Source organism: Nuphar pumila, chromosome 15, assembly GCF_984573655.1.
Source record: "Nuphar pumila chromosome 15, dmNupPumi1.hap1.1, whole genome shotgun sequence".
NCBI lineage: Eukaryota > Viridiplantae > Streptophyta > Magnoliopsida > Nymphaeales > Nymphaeaceae > Nuphar > Nuphar pumila.
The window spans coordinates 1,465,521-1,487,593 of NC_143263.1; the positions used below are offsets into that span (position 1 = coordinate 1,465,521).

Sequence of the window (22,073 nt, forward strand, 5' to 3'; positions counted from 1 at the left end):
CCGATATGGGTTGCCCGATAAAAAAAATTTTAGAGGGGAAAACCCTCTCCCCTGAGATATCGGGTGTTAGGGTTCAGCCGAACCCTAACACATAAGGAGATGGGAGGTGGGGGAGCACACCGCAGCCGCCGGAAGGAGGAGGAGCTCCTTCCTTTTCGGGAGGCCACCCACCTACAAAGGAGGGACCCCGAACCCTCTTTCCTCTCTCTCGCCATCCCCTTTCTCTCTCTTCTCTCTCTAACCCTCGGATTCCCCTCCCCCGAGCTCGGGCCTGCTGTTTGAAGCCGTGTCAGGAGACGCAACCGACCTCTCCGGTGGCGGTGCTGTCCAGGCCAACCGACCCCTCTCGTAGCTGCCGCAACAACTTCACCGGAAAATGGTAGGGTTGCTCTAATTTTTCTTCAGGTCGATCATGGATTGAGTGGGGTGTGGGTTGTCAAAACCCCAAAACGACTGATTTAAGGGGGGTTTTGGTTGCCGGACAGTCAATAAGATCGGAGATTGGGGAAACTGGGTTTTTCTTACCGATTGGGTGTTTTGCTTCATTCTCAGATTAGATACTTTGACCGGAAGTTAGATGGAAAAATCTATCTCTTTTTTTTTATCAAAAAACCCTAGCTTGAACTAGGTTCTTCTTGACCTTGGTCTGTGGGTTTTTCTTCAATCCTTCCAAGTCTGAAAATGTGTATGACTGTGTCAAATTAGGATCTGATATTGCGTTGAATCATAGCTGCAATCATTTTGTATACTGGAATAATGAATACAGCATGCCTTAAATTAATAGTTTCTGTACGGGTAGCATTAATGTCTTACTACTGTGTGTATGGATATGTGTAGGGTTATTAATTTTACTAATTTAACTTGTGGGAGAACCTAACAAATAGCTGCTTTTGTTTTTGGGTCCAGCCGAGTTATCTTGGTTCCCACCATGGAGGAATGTTTAGCTGTTAGTTGTTCTTTTTTTTCTTTTTTTTATGTTCAGCATAATACAACATACTGAAATTAATGAGTTGAAATGTTAAATGATACTTAATTTAATATGGCTGAACAGTGTCTAGTTGGATTTATTGGTTTCTTGTGTAACTCAACATGCTGTGCTATACTTAGTACGGTAATTGGCTGAACCGATAGCTATTGTACATGCTGTAATCTAGTGAACTGTAATGTTAAATGATACTTAATTTAATATGGCTGAACAGTGTCTAGTTGGATTTATTGGTTTCTTGTGTAACTCAACATGCGGTGCTATACTTAGTACGGTAATTGGCTGAACCGATAGCTATTGTACATGCTGTAATCTAGTGAACTGTAATGTTAAATGATACTCAAATTAATATGGCTGAACAGTGTCTAGTTGGATTTACTGGTCTATTGCGTAACCCAACATGTTATACTATACTTAATTATTCAATATATATATATATATATATACCTTGTAATGATTGGGTGATCTAGTACCTTGAATTTCCTGTGATGTATAACTGAGATAGGTGGAATGGGCTTACAGTTTTATTATTTTCGGCCTGTATTGTGATACACATAAAAAGGTTATGTTTTGGTATGTTGGATTTTAGTATTTCAGTATGCTAGCTGAAAAATACCTAGTTGTCACTTCTCTTGTGCACGAACTTTCTTGTGTTTGTATTACTGAAATAAGCTGAATGGGTCTTACAGTCTTTGTTATTAGATTCCACATGAAACTGCAAGTTCTCTTATATTCCAATTTCTACCTTAGAGTAGCAGTTGTACACCAATGATAGTTTGAATTCTTAAGATAATTCCTTGATCTCTTCACGTAGAAAATGAGTAAGACATACCAAATAAATGTTAGGTAGTGACATTGTATATTGCCCATACTCCGAGTAGGGGAATTTCTTTTCCGTGGAGCATGGTGAATAAAAAGGAAATAATCTAGTGGTAACCTAAATGGGTAAATGATTAAGTAAGTCGATGTTATCCCTTTCTAGTAGTGGTGGGGTTGTTTGGGAAACCCTGCTCAATGGGCGATACGGGTTAGGTACCTAATGTAGGTACGTGAATTGATTCAATTATATTGGTAAGAAAATCTAATATTAATTTTTGTGCTTGAACGGTTTAAATGCACCAGAGCACTCTGAGTGAGTTTATGAAAATAATATGGAAAATGATGGGGTTGATTCATACACTTGGAAAAAAATGACTAAGGTTGGGAATCTACTACAGAAATAGTATCGGGGTTTGGGAAAATGCCCCTACACCCTGAAGGGTTAACTAAATGAAAGGATTTACTCACTCAGATTCAGGTTTACCTTGGAGAGGTTTTGTGGTACAAAACTCCGAGGACATAATTTTGGTTTCGAGCTAAAGTGACTCGTTGGTCCCCAGTCTTCGGAGTTGGAAGACCCAGACTACCAATTGGTCCTAGGCGGTAGTTCTATGAACTTCTGCAGAAGTTAGGGATGCATCCTGTTTTGGTTTTGGCCTTTGGGAGTTTATCTCGGTCACTGGCCGCTCCCTTGGGATTTTCAGTCACAGTTAGAATGTTCGGGTTAATAAAACAACCTTGAATAATATACCCCCGAACGTTCTCTTCTGTGATGGTTGCCTTGGCCCGTGTGTACCCGCGGGATAAGAAAAGATAAACATCAGCTAGAACAGTTAGGTATCACTGTGTGGAGTAATTAAAGAAACATTTGCATACTTTTTCATCATGCTTTATATTCGGTGCTTATGATGAAACAACATCCTAAACTGTGCATACATTAGTTAATTGAATTCATATTATGGATGTTATATAGATGTTATTCATGTTAGTGTAAGTTCTGCCTTAATTGCTTAATACCTTGCTTAATTGTTGTAGTTGCATAAAATGTTTTTTGCTTAAGTATAACTGTTACATAATCTACCTTTCTATGCAGATATATGTCTATTATTGTTATTGCATCGGATTCCCTATGTGTTAATGTTTAGACAGAAATTCCAACACAACACCCACATCACACCTGACACATGATCTACTTGCAAGAATAATTACAGTTTTCCTACTTAGACGTGGTAGTCTAATTCCTATAATTTTTATCATTTTCAGGCACAGAGTAGTCCATGGGCGAAGCAGGATGAGGCGTTGACCATGACTGGATTTATTTGTTCCCTGGCGGTCCTAATTGCTTTTTTATTGAAATTTTTGTTTTAAGACTGATGATGTGACAAACTCTATTTGGATTCTATTATTATTGAAATAAAAAAAAATAAATGGCGTGGTTTGCTTTTACCTTCCTGTATCGTTCTGAAATGCTTAACCCTAGAATCATTTGTTGGTTTAAAAAGAAGAAAAAAAAATCCTGGAAAAATCTGGGTTAAAATTTTGGGGCGTTACAATAGCGACCCCTGAGCTTCACTTTTCCATATTTCCCAATAGTGACCTTGTCACTCCGAAAGTGGATTTCGAAGCCCTTTTTAACAAAGTCTTCCACTGCTAAAAGATTCCTTCTCATGGAAGGTACATAAAGTACATTTGTTAGTAGGAGACTGGTCCCTTCTACCTGAAGCCTATAGGTCCCTATCCCGACCACATCACTATAGGTGTTATTTTCCATATACACTTTATGATCTCCAGTCTTCAACTCCTTCATTTTCACAAGCCCTTCCTTTGTCTTAGACACATGTCGTGTTTCCCCTAAATCTATCCACCACCCTGGAAGATCACTATCTGCGATCAGTGATTCAGATACAGTGCATACTAATTCTCGTTCTTCATTTGCTTACTTTCCTGGAGTATCTTTCTTGGTTCTAATTGAGCAATTATTCTTGAAATGCCCAACTTATCCACAAGAGAAACATGCTCCTCTGATTGCAGTCTTGGAGTTCTTAGTTTGCACTGAACGCGTCTTGTTGAATTTATTCTTCTTAAATTTCTTCAAGAATGTGTCTTTAGCCTTGAACTTATAAGAATTTGCTGAAAAAGATTCTTGAGTATTCATAACTTCTCCCTTTTTGTCTTTTGTCATGTGCACTTACTCAAGAGCTAATTGAAGAGGGAGTTCTGTTAAAGTAAGGCCTTTCTGGTTTAACCTCATGGCAATCAACAACATTTTCCATGTTGGAGGAAGACTATTTAATACAGTGGAAATTTTCATGCGCTCGAGAATATCATTTCCTGCTATGGCTAAGTTCTTAGTCATTACCAGCATTTGATTCACATGATCGACTACGTTATCTGACTCTTTCATCCTGCAAGAGTTGTACTGCTCTAGAAGAAGTTGAATATGGGTTTCTGAAGTCATATCATATTTTTTCTTGACTTCTTCCATCATCCTTTTTGCAGTGTCAAAATCTTCAAATACTCGGATGAGATCATCTTGCATAAATGTTAGAAGAGTTGCTCGAGCAAGTTGATTGTCTTCAATAAACTTGTTGTAAGCTTTCTTCTCTTCTTCAGTTGATTTATCAGTTAATGAAAATTTTGCATTGTTCAATACGTATAAGGTCTTGTAATGTGTCAATAGATATTCTATTTTTCTTCTCCACATTCTAAAATTCGTCTCATTGAGTTTTTCGATTTTGAACAACTCAACCATGACTACTCGATTTGCTATTTTCCTAATTATGAACAAATATAAGAATTAATAAAATATATTTCAACTAATATTTGTAATTCTAACTAGTTTTAATCCTTCTAAAGTAGTTTATCATGCAATACGCTCTTTAAGTATGCAAAAAACTAACAAAAATTGCTAAATGTAAGCACTTTTTGACAAAGATAAGTAACAAGTGATTTTCTGAAATTCAAAACCGCTTTTTTGCAATTTCAAAAATATTTAAGTGGGGTTCTGTGTAAACAAAAACACAAAAATCTGTTTATGCAACTTTCTGAGTTAAACAAAAAGTTCAGACACTTTTCTGTAATTTTCAAAAAGCAGAAGCCTTTTTAAGCAAAACTGAAAATAAAAACTTCAAAATAGAAATTTTGAGTTAAATAGAAAGGTTTGATCCTCTTTCTGTAATTTTAGAGAAAACTAATGCCTTTCCGAAATTAAGAGATTTCCTTATTTTAACAGAAAAGAAAGGAATCACCCTTTTGAAAAATAAGAAACGGTTTTTTCTGTTTTTCAAGATAAGGTAACCCCTTTTTTAGAATTTTTAAACCTTTTTTTTAACATTATACGTTAAAACAAAGAATATCCCGATTACGGTTCCTTTTCGTTAAAAGAAAGGTTCAGGGGAAAAAATTCAGAGAAGGGCCGCCGCCGCTGCCCGCCGAAGCAGTGCTCGATTTTCCGGCAAAAATTCTTCTTTCGACTCCCTTCGGCCTGCCGACGATTCCCAGGTAGCCAGAAACCCTTTCCCCTTCCTCTTTTTCGTGTTTGATGTCTTTGCATAGGGAAAAAGGGGGGTTCGGTCGGTGTTCCGGCGAGTGCTCACGGCACTCGGCTATCATTCGGCGGTAGGATGCCGCTTGAGACCGGGTGACCAGCGGTCGACACACGCCGCGGCAGTCGTCGCACGCTACTGCAGACGGCTTATCCGGCGGTCGTCGTACACTGCAATACCCGGCGACTAACCCCGGCAGTCTGAGGAAGAAGAAGGAGCGCGCCGCTGCTGGAATCTCCGGCAAGGGTTACTCAGGCAGGTTCCTCCAGCCTGCGCAGCTTAGCTCTTCCCCCTTCTCCTTCCTCTATTTCATTTTTTTTTTCGGCAACGGGCGGCAACCAGATGCTTTTTCCGGCAACGGGTTGCATGCGGGTGCGATTTCTGCTGAGCCGCCGGTTCCTATTCTGTTTGGGCGTTAGCTGCAGCCACCGCCTGTGATTTTTTTTTTCGGCAATGGCTCGCCGGATCAACCCGTACCAACGTTGGCCCGACTTTCTTCAGTCGCCTGCTACGTTTTCGGTTATCCGGCAGCAACCCTACAGGATAGAGGAAACCACTAAAACCCGATTTGGGCGTGCGCGGTTTCGACGCAAGCCAGAGTCGGTCCATGTGGTACCCTCTCTTTTGGGTGTTTTTGAAATTCTCAAAGATTAAACTCTCTTGAAGTCAATAATGCTTTACTCTTTTTTCAATTCAATTATGAGTTGTGATTTGTTCACCATGTGGGGTAGGTGGTTTCTATGTTTCTTGTAGGTTTTTTATTGCGTTCTCAGGTAGTCATTTTTGCGTGATTTGTATTTTCTTATACCTTCTTGATTGGTTCTCTATATCCTATTTTTCGTGATATTGTTATTTTGTAGCTCCTCAAACTTTGTGTTGTTTTAACTTGTTTTATAGTTTGGTTTTGTCTTTGTTGTCTATAAGACGCTGTTAGATATTTTTGTGCTTCTTGAAGTTGTTCATGATTTTGTTGTTTCTTCTAGGTTTTTTCCTCTTATTGTTTTTAGGGCATCATTTTGGATATTTTGCAGTTCTTCAAATATGAACATTTTTTTTCATTTGAAGTTGATATCTTCTGTTCTTGTGATGTTGTACTCTTCCTTCTTAGGGATTCATTTTGTTTTAGTAGAAAAATTTCTGTCATATTTAGAAGTACTCTTCTGACATTTCTTGGGATCTGAAAATAGGGGAATTTTGGGGGAATTCATGTCTGCATCAGTAGCTGAAATTACTGCAACTCCCGCAGTTGCTGGTGACCCTTCGGCAGGCCATACTTCTAACTCAATACCAACACCAAGAAGGAGGACAGTGGTTCAGACAGAAAAGAGTTCCCATATTGAAATCTTGACGGATAGAGGGATCCATGGCTCCAATGCGGTGAAAGTCATGGACGGAAAGGATTTAAACCATGTGGTAAGAGGAGATCCGGCTGTTGATAAATATAAAGATACACCATTGAGGAACGGTTTGCCAAATTCAGCCATTACACCCAGGCGTAGGAAAGTTGCCATGAAGCCTGAGAAACCCAGATGGCAGAGGTGCATTAGTGTCACTGTGAAGTTTATTATTCTCATTCTTGGGATTGTTGGTTTTGTGAGATTGATATGGTGGCATGGCAACTCCGCTGCCTATGTTGCTCCCTTTGGGTCACTGGATTATGAGCATAAGCTTGTAGAAATTGAGGGTTCAATGAAGGCTGCTACGAAAATGATGCAGGTTCAGGTTGAGGCCATTGACCACAAGATCGAGGGCCAGATTGGGAGATTTAAGAAGGAACTCATTGAAAAAGTAGAAGAGCAGAGTGTGTTGCTTGGGCACAAAATCAGAAAATTGGAGGATAAAGGAGAATTTCTTGAAGGGAAACTAAAGGAGCTGGAATTTTTGTCAAGGGAAGATGTTTCACGGTTTCTGAATGAATTGATTAACAACAAAAATTTTGAAACTGGTGACCAAGAATTGAACTGGGACAAGATAAGGACTATTGCTAAGGACATCATGATGAGAGAAATTGACAAACATTCAGCTGATGGGCTTGGAAAAGTAGATTATGCATTGGCTTCTGGAGGTGGAAGGGTGATCAGGCACTCAGAGCCATATTATGCAGCCAAGGTCAGCAATTGGTTTCCATCTAAAAGTAGCAATGGAGTTAGTCCAAGCGCACAAAAGATGCTTGAACCTAGTTTTGGAGAGCCTGGTCAGTGTTTTCCATTGAAAGGGAGTAGTGGATTTGTTGAGATCAAGTTGAGGACCGCTATAATACCAGAAGCGATCACTTTGGAACATGTTGCAAAGGTAATTTTCTTGTTCCAAGCTTGTGTTAAATAAGTTCTAAATCTTGTATAGCTATAATATGTTTTATTTATTTGCATGTTGTTTCTAGATAAGATATTGTTTTTCAATTGAAAAGTTGTAAGATGTTGAAATGTCAAACTAATATTAAGTATTCTATATATATTTTGAATATCATGACCTATTTTTACCCTTGACTCGTTTGTTGTTGTGGTTTTATACATTGTTGGTTGTTTTATTGGTACTATTTGAACATAGGAAGAAATCATCTGTCTAAAATATCAAGACTAACAGAACATTAATAACTCAAGCAATGTTGCACATTATCCTTCAAATATGTTGAAGCAGCCTTCTTTTTTAACAAATATGATCATGTTTCAGTATGATGTACTGTGACAAATGCTCTTCATTTTCAATAGATGCAAATGCAATCATGTCTTAGTGTTATGTGTTATAAGTGTCATAAGACAAAATATAAAAGTGGAGGAATATGGTTGGATCCATCAGTTTGTGGCATAAAAATACTAATATTAACTGTCACTTTGGCATAAAGCCATTTTTCAGGGGGTTATGCTTTACTGCAGAATAAACAGGCTTAAAATGTCGGATTGCTTTTATGTTTGATTTTGTTTCGAGTTAATGCTCATTCATCCTTGAATGCATTTGTTGGTTTCTTGATTAGTATGTTGGGGTTCCACAGTTTATCTTTTGATGGCATTCATTCTTTTATTAATGGGTGTTAAAATTCTGTCCTTGCTTCCATTTCAGTGACTTAATTTGGGTATAATTGAGTTTCTGGTATTGAATATGATACTCAATATTTTGGAGCATGTATTTGATAGGAAGGGGGGAGTTGTCTTTCTGTTTTCAGCTTCTCTTTGCAAAACAATCTTCCACAATGACATGATATGATAAGTGTCTCACGCCCACTCTTATAACACAATTTTTCATCACCTTCGGGTCCATTCAGGTGACTAATTTTTCATTATGCACCATTAAATTTTGAAGGACGTTGTGAAGAGCTGAAGGTATCTGAATGCATTTTGCAAGGACCTACTTAATATTGGTTAATTGGAGATATTTGGATTATCATGTTATAGAGTACAACACAACCTTCCAGCTTATGTTGTTACCTAGTTTTGTATTTGTCAACAAACCATAAGTGTGTGCCTTGATGGGCTAAAGAATATTCCTGTGATTAGATCTAGGAGATGCTGAAATCCCCTGGGAGGATGTAAAGAGCAGTGTTACAGATTAATAAGATATTTAGTGAAATTGAGTCATTGTCAAATCCTAAGACATTCTTGATTGTTCTTTGTTTTTTGCACCAATAGTAGAGAGAGAAAAGGCCTTCCTATTTGAAAAGTGGTGATTAAGAATTTCAATTTAGAAAATTTAATTGTAAAATGGTGGATGTAGTCCATTAATGCCTGGGAAGTTGTTCTCATTTGTACTAGATATTATCAATGGATTTAGCGACCTCGGTAAATAACTCTTCCTCATGGAATATTAGGAAACTATGGGTCTAGCTTCAAGTAACAAATACAGTGTCTTGTGAACCTTATTTCCAAACGAAGCATTAGAGTTACATGGGAGGTCCTGACAACCAGTTCAAGTGGTCATTAGAGGTCTACTGATATATTCAGTGCTTTAATTTTTTTCCCTCTTGTTTTTTTTCCTCTTTTCTCAAAATAAATATTATTAGAGAGATAAAAACAGAGGTGAGGATGATATCAATAAATTGCTGCCAATATATTTCTTTTAAGGTTTTTAAGTTGCGATCTTCCAGTATGGAGATGACGGGACACCCTCCCATCATTTCTCATGATTGTTAAGTGAAGTGTCATTTATGTTCTTTTATTACAGGGCTAGGTCTTGGTATGGTAATGTGACTATTAGATATGCTCTATTATATGGCCAAGAAGTGATGAGAAGATAAAAGACACATGGCTATGGTGCATTTATGAGAGTGGATAGCCTCAATAAAAGGAAAAAGTTGAGCCATTTGAGATGCCTTGAGCATGTCTGAATGGATGTGAAACCTCGCTGCATAAATTCTCATTTTCATAAAATTAAATGGCACTTGGGAAGGAAGATATCAACAAACGCATTGAGGGAGGTCATGAAATATGGTATTGAGGAATGCAAACTAACTTGTAGTTTAGCCTTTTATTTTCTTCAGTCAAACAGGGAAGAATGAGAAAAAAAGTAGATGCGTAAAAGAATGATATTAAAGCCAGTTTCTGCCACGTAAGCAAAAGGAGGAAAGGTTTCTTAGGAAATGTGCTTTATTTTTCAGTCAGTAGTAGAATAGATAAAGCATCTTAAGGATGTGAAATATCATTACTCTTCTGTTGTAGCAACAAATTGTATAACGAAGCACACTAAAAACCCAAAGTATCATGTGTGGACACATTGTTAACAACTTCACCTGATCAACCTTGTCCTTCTAAAATCCACCCACGAGTATTTCTCCAGACCAGACAGAATATTAGTGAGCATAGCTACTCTCTCTCTCTCTCAGTTTCATACTGTTGTTTCGTGACTTTATTTGAGATTTCTTTTCGACTACTTTTTTTTGTGAGAGTACTTTTAGACTCCATGTGATTTCCCACTGGACATGTTAGTGCTTGTTTTGCCTTTTACACCTGATGCTATATTTACTCTGTGGAAGTCACATGGACCAATGCTATAGTTGTATGCATCTGTATCAGAAAGCCTTAGCTGGTATTGCTTGCTTGTGCCAATGTAAACATGGCAGTAACATCGAATCAGTGGTCTGTGTTTTGCTTTGTAAATTATACTTATGATGGTTTATGACTTTGGAGTGTGAAAAACTTGCATATTTTTTGCTTCATCACAGTAAACAGTTCCTTTTCATGGCCAATATACATGTCCTAGGATATGAATGTCCAAGATATGATATGGTAGTTGTTAGGCAGGACCATAGAAAAGGTTATCTGTCAATGGTGTCTAGTTAATCCCAAATTAGCCGAGTTTCAACAACACAAGTATCTTTTGGACCCTGAAGGCTTCATATCAAATATATGTATCCTTATCTTGGCATGAAAAGACACTCTTAGATGATCTATTGCAAAAAAATTGTCCATGCTTAGATTTTTCAGGAAAAGTTTTATGAGCAAGTTCATGCAGTTTTACTCTATGTCCATCATAGCCTTTAAGACTTGTGAAAGGAGAAACTTTTGTAGCTTTTGGCTGGTCTTACCCAGAGTTGCCAGTCGGGTAAGTGGGAGCGGGAAGCGAGGCACATCCAAAATTTTAGGAAGTGGGAAGCGCAGGACGATTTAGAATTGAACCAGAAATCGTCTTGGAAGCGAGAAGAAAAGTGAACCGGATGCAACCTAGGAAACGAGGGGAAAGCAAAAAAAAAGGTAAAAATAAGAAGGAAAAAACAAAAAAAGGACAAAAAGTAGGGGAAGCACGCTTCCCAGCACCTGTAGGAAGGTCCACGTTGCATGCTTCGGGGAAGCATGCTTCCCCGGGTCCTATGGCGCTTTCGGTAACCCTGGTCTTACCACTTCCCACCAGGTTAGGCCCATTTCTGTCAGACTGATCATAGTAGCAGGTCTTTGATATTTTTTATTTTTTGTTAATGACACATTCCTCTAAAAAAATGAGTCTGAAAAAGGTTGTTTGGTTGAGAAAAAATGGATACCTGAAAAGTGAAAAGGAAAAGGTTGCAATGTGGGGTTTTCTTGTTACTGTGGGTTATAGCTGGCACTGGGTCACTGTGGTGCCATGTTTTTGCTCTTGTCTTATGGTTTGGGTGTCTGCCTTACTATTGATTGCAGAGAGCAGAGTACTAGCTTAACCAGTGAAATTTGTGGTCTAGTTAGCATACTGCATCAAAGTCAAAGTGGAAAGGAAACTTTTGTTCAGGAAAATAAAGATAGAAAAATAAAGTAAATAATTTGAATTTGTTAAGATTATCTAGACTTTGGATAATGCTTGATTTGCCCCATTTTTATACCATTGTTAATAGTGGCAGCTTTTTATCTCATTAAAGTTGGTTCCATGTTTCAGAATCTACATTGTCATTGTCTTGTGTGGGTGCCATTTGTTTACTCTTGTGCTATTGTTTGTGTGTCTGCCTTATTGTTGACTGCAGAGAGCAGAGTATCAGCTTGATCAGTGAAATTTGTAGTCTAGTTAGTGCACTATGGCTAAGTCATATTGGGGTGATATTTTAATTTGAGGAATTTATTTAATAATGGGATCTGATGTATGTGATGCTGTGTAGATTAGAGGTTGAAGTGTATTCAAAATTGGAAATAGTGGAAGATAGTTTTCTTTAGTTGGGGGTATTGGGAATTTTGTAATAGCTCCAAAGACCATCCAAAATGCTGAAGGCAGGCTAATTAAGAAACAAGAGAGATTTGTACGACATGATTGCTGAAGTATTATTGAAAAACCAGCGGGAGCTTGGGTGGGAAAATTTATGGTTTTATAGTCTGTAAACAAAAAGGCTTCACTTGCTTGTGTAGAAGCAATTTCTCTTGAGAGAGCGTAAGAGGTTTAGTGTCCTGCCATCGTTAAAATTTCTGAAATATCTTTTTGTTTTTATGTTGGGTATGTGATCCATTTTTTTGTACAAGTTAACCAGTTTGGCTGTTTATGCAGAGCGTCGCTTATGACAGGACCAGTGCCCCCAAGGAGTTCCAGATTTCTGGTTGGATGTATGGATCTCATGAAGAAGCATCACTTGAATCAGATAAGAAGGTTTTTCTGGGTGAATTTGTGTATGATCTTGAGAAAAGCTATGTGCAGAGTTTTGATCTAAAGCCGTGCACAGCAGGAAGCTGCATGGTTGATGTGATCAGGCTTGACATTATATCGAACCATGGAAGCTTGTTGCACACGTGCATCTATCGCTTAAGAGTTCACGGATCAGAATCAGACTCCCTAATGCCGATTTCTAGCCAATCTTAAATATGCAGACGCGTTGAATATTGCTCAGTTTTGTTCCTCTCCTCAACAGTAGACTGTAAATCCGTGTTTTTTGTTTAGTTATCTGATTTTTGTATTTCCTCAACACTTGAAATTTTTGTATTGCTTTCATCTTTATTTGAATTCATTGCCATACTGTGAATGTACTGAGGGTAAAAAGGCATCAGATATTGGTTCTGTAATGTGTGAATTCGGGGTATACATGGCATTAACAAGAAAGATTGAGATACATGTACGAGAGAGAGAGAGAGAGTTGTGGGATCCTTTTACAAACATGACTTGCATAAATGATTCAGCACTTAATCACCACCCTCCGATTAGGGCTGTCAACGGGGTCGGGTTTGGTTCGGTTCCCAGGTGAAACCAGACCCAAACCTGATTTGAGATGATGGTACCTGGGTTTGATCGGACCCACTATAAGAGAAACCATACCCGAATCATATGTCTTACATGAACCAGACCTGGACCATAATCGGTAAAATAATATATTTTTTTTATGAATTTTACATTGAAAATGTGTAGATCTTAATTGAAACTCGGGTCGGGCCTGAGTTTGGTATGAAATTTCATAAACCATACCCGGCTCTATTTATTAATTGAACCCTTCAGGTCTGACCCGGATTCTAATCGGGCCTTCTCTTTTATCACCAAACCCTAACCCTAACCCTATAGGGTTTGGTCCGGGTCAAACCTTACTCATTGACACCCTTACTTGGGAGGGTGTCCGAGTGCCTATACGACTACAATCTTGACTATTGTTTAGTTCTTGATGATATCGCAATAAGACCCTTGTTCGAAACATCTAGCTTTAGGGTGTGTTTGCATCGCGGGACAAGCGCTGCGTGGACAGGACGTGCAGCGTTTCTACTGGACTCTGTGCGACTGGTGCATCCCGCCAAAAAAACACCGCACACTGCAAGGGATGCAGTGCGGCACACGTTGTCCAGCGTTATAAAATGTGGTACATGCCATGCACAGAACCGCTTTGTACCCCGTGCATGTTTATACTGCGATTCAACAACGCCCTTTGGTTTTCTTTTCCTTTTTTTCTTTGGTTTAAGATAGGCAAGCAGGGGGATCACCATGACCCTCAGTTCAGTTATGATGGTCAGCCCAATCATCCAGCTATCTCATTCAACCCCTTTTAATAGCAATTTTTTCCGAGTACATATTTAATTCACAAAACAAAAAACTTGCGATACAATGGTAGAGTTGTTCATTTCTAAAATTGAACGGATTAAAATCCCTTGTCTTCACCTTTCATGATTAGCAGTAGCAGTAGTAGTGGTGGTTGTGAATGGTTAGGCCCCAAGCTTGAATATGCATGGTCAAGCATAACATATATTTGCCAAGCTGAGTTCAAACTAAAGAAAGTCAAATTTGATCCAGATCTGAACTTAGATCCAACAGAAAAATCAACCAGAATCCAAAAAGGGTCTGATCAACTAAGACCTAGCATGTATTCAGATCTTATTTTAAGATCCGTAACCTAAAATAAGATTTCAGATTCATATTCCAACCTAATCCAATCCATTCGACCACTTAGTTCCGTAATTAAGGTTAGTGATCAAGGTATAAACATCTAGGCCCAACACCCAATTAAGTAATCAGACTTTAGAGTTTAGACAGCTATGCTTGAGATCTACACATAAACCTGATAGACCAGACTTGGCTAAGCATTTAGGCCTTTTTAACATGGGCCAAGTCAACCCATGAACTCACACAAGCCCAGTTGATTCGCATTGACTCAACAGTCCTGAGTCACCACAAGCATCTCTAATCGAGTCAAGGGCCAAACATGTCCATTCCTTGATTGAGTCAACAAAAAACTAGGTGTAGTCATCTTGTTCAAAGGCTAGTAATGGCGAGATGTATGACCATAGTCGCAAATCTTGATATTCTAAGGTAAAATTTCGTGATAAATTGAAACTTTTTTTGGCAAGAAATATTGGCAAAATGTTGGTACCTTTATAGTTAAAAATATAAAGAACAATTTAAGGCATATGAAATGTTGGAAATAAGAAGTATAAAATTTCAATAATTAACCAGAGGCGAGCCAATGTGTGGTTGTGATGGGGGCGAGGGTTTCCCTTGGGTCTTTCCAAAAAAAAAAAAAGTGTCAAGGCAAATTGATGAAAAGTTCGAAGTAGAGAAGAAAAGGAAAAACAAAACAGTGCGTTCCGTTGCCGGGATTTGAACCCGGGTCGCCTGGGTGAAAGCCAGATATCCTAACCGGACTAGACGACAACGGATTGATGATATATAATGCTAGAAAAATTTATTAAAACACATTTAGACGGGCTAAAGATAACGGGGAAGTGCGGTCGCGTGCCATTGGTATTTGGTAGGTGCACACCTGGCCTATTACTTTATCACCATGGAAATTTCGGGCTCATTCCCAATGGATCTCGCCAAAAAAACCCGTTTAACAGACCTGACCTTTTAGCTAGTAGAATTATTCAAGCACATCTGCCACTTGCAATCTAAGAATTGTTGTTCCTATACCCCCCCACTTCTTGGCAGATCGTACTCACCCCCAATCCCCATATGGTCCTAATGGACAGAGCGGATCCAGACCCCACTTCCAGGCATACCATGTGAGACTATGACCAAGGAATTTTGAATTGTGTTTGTTAATTAGCTCATATTCTTACATGATCTGTACCCATGGGTCAACAATCATACTTTAATAGTTGACTCAAACTCGTTAGAAAGACTACAAGTTTCAAGCCTGCATGGTCTCGGGAACCCATTTCAAGGCCAAGGGTGTGTTTGGTTATCGTTTTGAAATATGACCAAGTTCATGAACAACAATATTCCAACTAATGGCGCAACCACATCTGAGCTTCAGAAAACACTGGAGTTCATGAACCTGATCGTGTCCCATTTAATCTATGCCATGGACTCGCAAGCCTAAGAATAAAGTCGGTCAAGTCCCAAAATCATGTCAAGTCCAAAATCAGTAGGGGAGCAAACGGATCAGACTCGGGCGGGATATTTCCAAATCCAAAATGTAAATAAAAGATCGGAATCTGAATCAGATTCGAGGAGGTAAGCCAAAATACATGTCATAATACTAGACCCGAAAAAAAATTGAACAAAACAAGCTATTTTACATGTAAAAAAAAAATAATTGGGTCGGGTCTTGAGTCGGATCAATTCTAGATCCGACTTAAAATGCTGATCTGAATCCAACCCCAATCCTAAAGTAATCTTAGTGTACACTTGTATCTTACTTAAACGATCCATATCCAGGAAAAACCATATTGAACTCGGATCAGATACATATCCGATCGGTAGGATATCCAATCTGTTTGCAGCCCTACTTGACAGTGACTCAATTTGAAAATGGCCCTAGAAGACTAGAACCGTGCAAGTATGTAGCCTAATCCTGAATAAAGTTCGAGTCTTTTATTATTCCATGCGAACCAGCAACTTGCAAAAAAAGAAAAACACTGAATATGGACCTAATTGAGCTTAGACCAAGCTTAAGTGAGACTAGGACTTGGTAGGCTTTGTCAATTGGGTTTGAGCCTAAACTAACTCTAGTTGGTCATGGTTTGGTGCTATGCCACATGGACACATATGTTGGTGGAGTGTCCCCCACGAAATGAGCAGACACGTGGACATGCACACGACATGTATAAGCAATTTTTTAATAATTTTGATGATTTTAAGTATTATTTTAATAAAATTTATTTAAATATCAAACAATAGTTTTTATAGATTAAAAAAAAAAACTGTGTCCTCGAGTCCTTTTTTTCAAAAACTTTTTAATTTGAGAGTCGAATCCACGTCCTCATGTGGACGTGTCTTTGTGACATAGGTTTGGTGGTACCACTTGTAGGGACCAGTGTATGCATTTAATAGTCAATAGCTAGATTGGGAAGGATCTGACATTGCACTGGGCTTCCCAAGTCTGCTGTGTCCCGATGCATTAAAAATTGGACAAAATAACATTAATGGAAGATGAATTTCATGCATTATTTAGTTCATTATTCAGAAAGGACAGGTGGACAACCACTATTTCACACAGTTCATGCTACTCGCCGGAATCCGCTTGTCTGGCCGGAATCTGACGGGCATAAGCCGACACCTTGATCATATCATAGTATTCTTTTATTTTTATATACTTACATGCAGAACCTGTAGGCTGTACCTACATGTTCCAAAATGACCAATTTGCCCCTGAGAATGCATCCAAGGTTCAATGTTCAAGGTTCGCCTTTGTAGTCAAATGAAAAATTAAAAGTAAGTGGTAGGAGCCCTCGGTTTTACCTTACATTTTAAAAGTACCTCCATGTTTTGAAAAATGGCTTTTTAAGGCCCATATTTTGAATGAATCTATAAAGGAACAATGAGGGTCATCAGGGAGCTCAAAATTAATGGAGCTGTAACGTTTTTAAAAAAATCAGGGCATTTTTTATGCAAAGACATTGCATATTCAGCGCCGCTGACAGCCACCCATCTCAACATTTCTCAAGATGAAACGACGCCCAGCTTGAGAAATGCCAATATGGGTGGGGGCCGTGTGGGCGATGCATGATATGCAGCGGGGGCTGCATTTTATGTGAACACTTTAAAAATAACAAAAATGAGTGGTTTGGGGGTAATGGTGGAGCCAAGAATTTAAATTAGGGTAGGCACAAATGAACTGTAAAAAAAAAAAAATCTATGATAATAAACTGTACTAACAAGTACAAAGAAAATTGAAGACATGCAATATTCATAATTTGGAATCTTGGTTAAAAACTAACAATATATTTTCAGTAATAAAGAAAATTATAGAAGGATTGCATAGTACCATATAATAACATGCATGTATACTTTAAAATTTAGTTTTATTTGATATAAAGATAAAAAAAATATCTTTCATGGATAATGCAATGTGGCCAAGCTCAAGTTTTGATTTTAAAATGCATTCAGCAAGACGTGAGAAAGGAACACAAACGTTCTACAAATAAATAGTCAATTAATTAGTTAATCTTTCAAAAAATCTACAAACAATATCATAAATATTTTATAAATAGTTAGCAAAAGTTCAACCACTCAAAACCAAGAGGAACATCATAAAGTCAATAAATTAAAGTATTAATCCAATGAACAAAAGTTAAACTAATAGAAAACTGAAATATATTAATATTAAAAAAAATCAAATAGTTACTCTAACGCATACTTTTTACAATTGGCTTCATCTAATTTTTTTTATATTTTGAAAAGTCATTCGCTTTGGTGCACTGGAGGAGAGTGATCGGCGAATGGTGAATGGCTAGCCGGAGGATGTTGCCATGTTCTGTTGCTTGTGGGATCCGAGTGAGGAGGGGTCACCCCCCACTGCACACACCACACGACCACAGCAAGAGAAAGAGAGGTGGAGTAGAGTCAAAAACAGATATTGCATATATATCAAAGTGCACACTGTATCAAAAAGAAGCTTTGGTCTATCCTTGCAGCGAATTATGACCACTGAATAATCCTTCTCAGTGCAATCCATAGCAGTCACCTGAGGCCTGAGTTTGTCATCCTCATCACCTCTTTCATAGTCTCGATATTCAAACATCATCTGGTTGAGCCTGATCCACTCTGTATGAGTATGACCCCAAAAAATGATTGTGCTTGCTCCCCTGAAATTTTTTTGTTACCTTTCAAAACATTGCACATAAGCTCTTTGATCTTAAAATGCCAAACCAGTTGCTTTATCAGTTACCGGCATCACTGCTTCAACTCTAGTGTGATGGGTCCAGAGCTTAGCATTCACCACACTGCATTTGAGGTTGGGAAGTACAACACAAAACTTCTGAGAGCAGCCCTGGCCGATCAGTGCTTGTTAACTAGATTGATGTCTACTACTAACTTTACGGTATTTAACCTTCTTATTGTAGGTGTGCATGTGGAAGCTGTTAGCTCAAGACCAAACAAATGACAATGCCACCAACTTCCCTTTGGCTTCTTTTCCGGATAGCATAACATCAGAAGTTGAAACCAAGTTAACTTTGGTTATTATAGTAACTCCATTTGAGGCATAAAATTAACAAAAAACAACTAATGCGCATATTCTAACCCACTCAGAAAGGATTCAAAGTATGCCAAGCTTGCACAGAGTTGATGAGGCTTTTTAACGAATGCCAGTTCAATTTGGACTAAGGAGCCCTGGTCATGCTAAGACTTGATATGCAGAGGTCATCGGACTTATTAAAGTACATTCACTCACTTGAAGAAGGCAAGCTATAGTATTTTATGAACCGGCAAGTCTTGGCTCATATATCAGAGCCAATTCTAACCAAACCAATCCAGTACCCTATATATCAACTAGAAACTTATTAATGTTTGGCTATATGCAAAAAGTCAAGTCAATCATGAGTTGGTTCACAACATATAAACATGATTCTACGCTATAAACAGAGGAATAAGAAGCCAGCAGGAAAAAATAATGATTCTGCAAACTCAAAAATGGTATGCAGTTTACGTATGGACAATAACATCAACAAGAAAACTGGTAGCCAATATTCAGCAAAGCCTCACATAATAACCCTGAAACTATATTTGGGCACCTTCTAAAAAGGTTGATAATATAGACAAATCGAAAATATTTAAAGCACTAGTTACAGATAAGTGTTCAAAAATTAACTAAGGAACTTAAGCAACCTAAAGAATAGACAAAGAGATAAGTGTTCAAAAATTAACTAAGGAACTTTAGCAACGTAAAGAATAGACAAAGAGAGAAATGACACTGACAAAAAATAAATTGAAGCCCACAAATGCACATAGGATGTACATTGCAAATTTCATCCGAAATTTTCTCATCTTTGAGATTTTTCCCCTCTAGATTTGTCACATTAAAAACTTCAACAAAAGAAAACAAAGAAACCTTCAGAACTAAAAAATTCACATAAATCTGGGCATATCCCAAATATTAAAAAAAAACACAAATCCCAAAAAAAGTATCTCAAATTAGGTAAAAATAAAACCAGAAATGATATTTAGGTAAATTGACTCTTTTTTTTTTAAATTTTATGAAGTACCAAACAACATTATGTAAAAAAGATGGCAAGGTGAGTGTTTTGATTTCTAATGTCATTTATTAAATTGGTTGTAGTGTAAATATATTTTAATAAAAAATAGAAAAATACTTAAATGATATTCTATAGGGCCATTAGAAAGAGAGATTTGGAAAGTAATTTACATGGGATCTTATGTAAGAGAGAAATTAGGAAAGCTACTTTAGGAACCCTATATGAGAGAGAGAGAGAGAGAGAGAGAGAGAGAGAAAGAGAGCTATGTACATAAGATCTAAGATTATGCATTTGATACATCTCGAATAATGTTCAAAAAATTGCTTCGACCTAGCTTATGAATTAGCATTTGGAGGCGAATTGATTTTCTTTAAGCAAAACAATAAGTTTTCCAAAACATGAATAAAATAGAGATCTTATATGAAATGTGTTCACAATATTATATGCAAGGGTCATGCAACCCCGCTGACAGCCGCCCATCTTGGCATTTCTCGAGATGGGCATGATCTGCATCTCGAGAAATCTTGAGATGGGTGGCTGTCAGCGGCGCTGCATCATGAAGTACGACTGCATAAAAAATGCCCTCATAAGAATTTTAGCTTATAGACATTTTAACGGTTTCCTTTTTCCTTTTTTCTCAATGAGGTCTTTTTAGTGATGTTATTTTTTTTAAACATGAGTAGGTTTTTTGAAACATGACTTAAAGATGATACCGTACATGAAAATTTCCAATGAAATATGAATACGAGCACATCCTGTGTCGGATCTAGCACGTAAGGTCCATTTTTTCAAATGTACGAGAAAAATAAGACCTGTATTTACCTTATGCAAGTGGGATGGAGTGGTTGGTCCAGATGAGGTTCTTGTTGAGATCTAGATCCGAATAGGGTTCAAAGCGATCAGTGGGTCCAGATCAATGCTGATCAGAATCCGAATCCAAATTCTGAGCAATCCATCCAAATCGTCCAGATTTTGATAAAATGGAATGAAAAATAAAATCCAATCTTGATTCAAATTTCATATGGTAATGATGGAACCAGGAAAAGAGCTGCAAGCAATTTATTTTTTCATGAAAAAGGTACAAACTGGATCAGATTGTAGGTCGAAATCTGCGATCTGAATAAAAAAAGTCTGATTTGCTGAATCTGAATCTGAATCTGATTCTGATTCTGATTCTGATTGGATCACACATTGAGATCTCATTTTAAGATCCATTTCCAAGAATAAGGTGTTAGATTCGAACGGGACGTCTGACTAAAACTGAACCATCTAAACTCTGGCTTAAACCTAGTCGACCAAGATTGGCAACCGCCAAGTTAGACTTCTCTACAAATAGGATGTAAATGGTTCGGATTTGGATCAGATGTGACCAATACCATATTCGACTAACTGCATGTTGGCTAAACGGATTGAAATTTAGATTCAGATGGTGAAAAGCTCATACCGGGTCTGCTTTTTTAACGTGTAAACGGATTCAGATATCCATCAAATCCAGATATTTGTTGAATTCGGTTGCAAAAAACCATATCCACATCCGATTATAATCATACATGGTTTTGGCTTACCAAATGCAACTAAATGGAATAGAAGTAGGTTGGGTATCGAATAAAATCCGATTCATTGACATCCCTTAGAAAAACACGAACAGCATCTTTGTCCGGGTTTGCTTCGGATCCTCCCTGTCTCAATCAGACAATTTATCCGGAATTCCGGATCCACTATTCCAGTCACATCGGGTCAGTAATATGTCGGGATCCGACCCTTCGACAGCCCACTTCATTTCTTCTATGGACCCAACTTCAAACTCATGAAAAAGATTGGTGATACACTGTTCCGGAAAACACATAAACATCAAGACAACCCATAGCCGCTTAGTCATGTGTCCGCAGTGGAGGGAATGGTTAGGTAATTAACTAAATGTTTCAGTCGATTCTGGAAAATAAAAAATAATTCTACAGGTGGCAAAGCACTATTTTTCCCTTTTCCTCAAAGTGACAAAGGAGTCAGCTAACTCAGCATGAATAAGGGCAATTTAGTCATTGTGCACCTCCCAGCTCAGACACAATACCAAACTCCGAGTGTTTGCAGCTTTTTTTTACTTTTTCAAAATGACAAAAATACCCTTAAGGCCCAGGCCCACCTGGCGCCAGCATCTGTCATTCCGTGAGGAGCCTCCTCACAAGGTCACCACAAAAAATCGTCGGTATTTTGAAAATATCTTCATTTATCGTGCTATTTTCAAAACCAGTATGATACCAAAAATACGTGTTTTACACATGTATTAAGGTTGTAAAATGTTTTTATTGATTTATTCTTTAGTTTTTTACTTACAATTATATGTTTTTTATATATTTATATTTTCTCCATATGTCAGTGTTTTGCTAGGAATTCAAGATTTTTTCAAAATATCGCGATATTTTCCCTCAGAGGGATTTTACCAAGAACAGGGCCACA

At 37.9% G+C, this 22,073-nt stretch overlaps 1 protein-coding gene and 1 non-coding gene across 2 annotated transcripts; one reads left to right on the forward strand and one right to left on the reverse strand.

Annotated features, from left to right (window-relative positions):
• Positions 1 to 5,166: 5,166 nt before the first annotated feature.
• On the forward strand, positions 5,167 to 12,788 carry LOC149814073 (SUN domain-containing protein 2-like). The gene is made up of 3 exons (XM_089988521.1): positions 5,167 to 5,305; positions 6,537 to 7,641; positions 12,280 to 12,788. The coding sequence occupies exons 2-3, from the start codon at positions 6,556 to 6,558 to the stop codon at positions 12,586 to 12,588; spliced, it is 1,395 nt and encodes a 464-aa protein (XP_089844647.1). The 5' UTR covers positions 5,167 to 5,305; positions 6,537 to 6,555; the 3' UTR covers positions 12,589 to 12,788.
• Positions 12,789 to 14,784: 1,996 nt separating this feature from the next.
• On the reverse strand, positions 14,785 to 14,858 carry TRNAE-UUC (transfer RNA glutamic acid (anticodon UUC)). Its single transcript has one exon. It is a non-coding gene; the product is annotated as a tRNA-Glu (tRNA).
• Between the last annotated feature and the right edge of the window lie 7,215 nt (positions 14,859 to 22,073).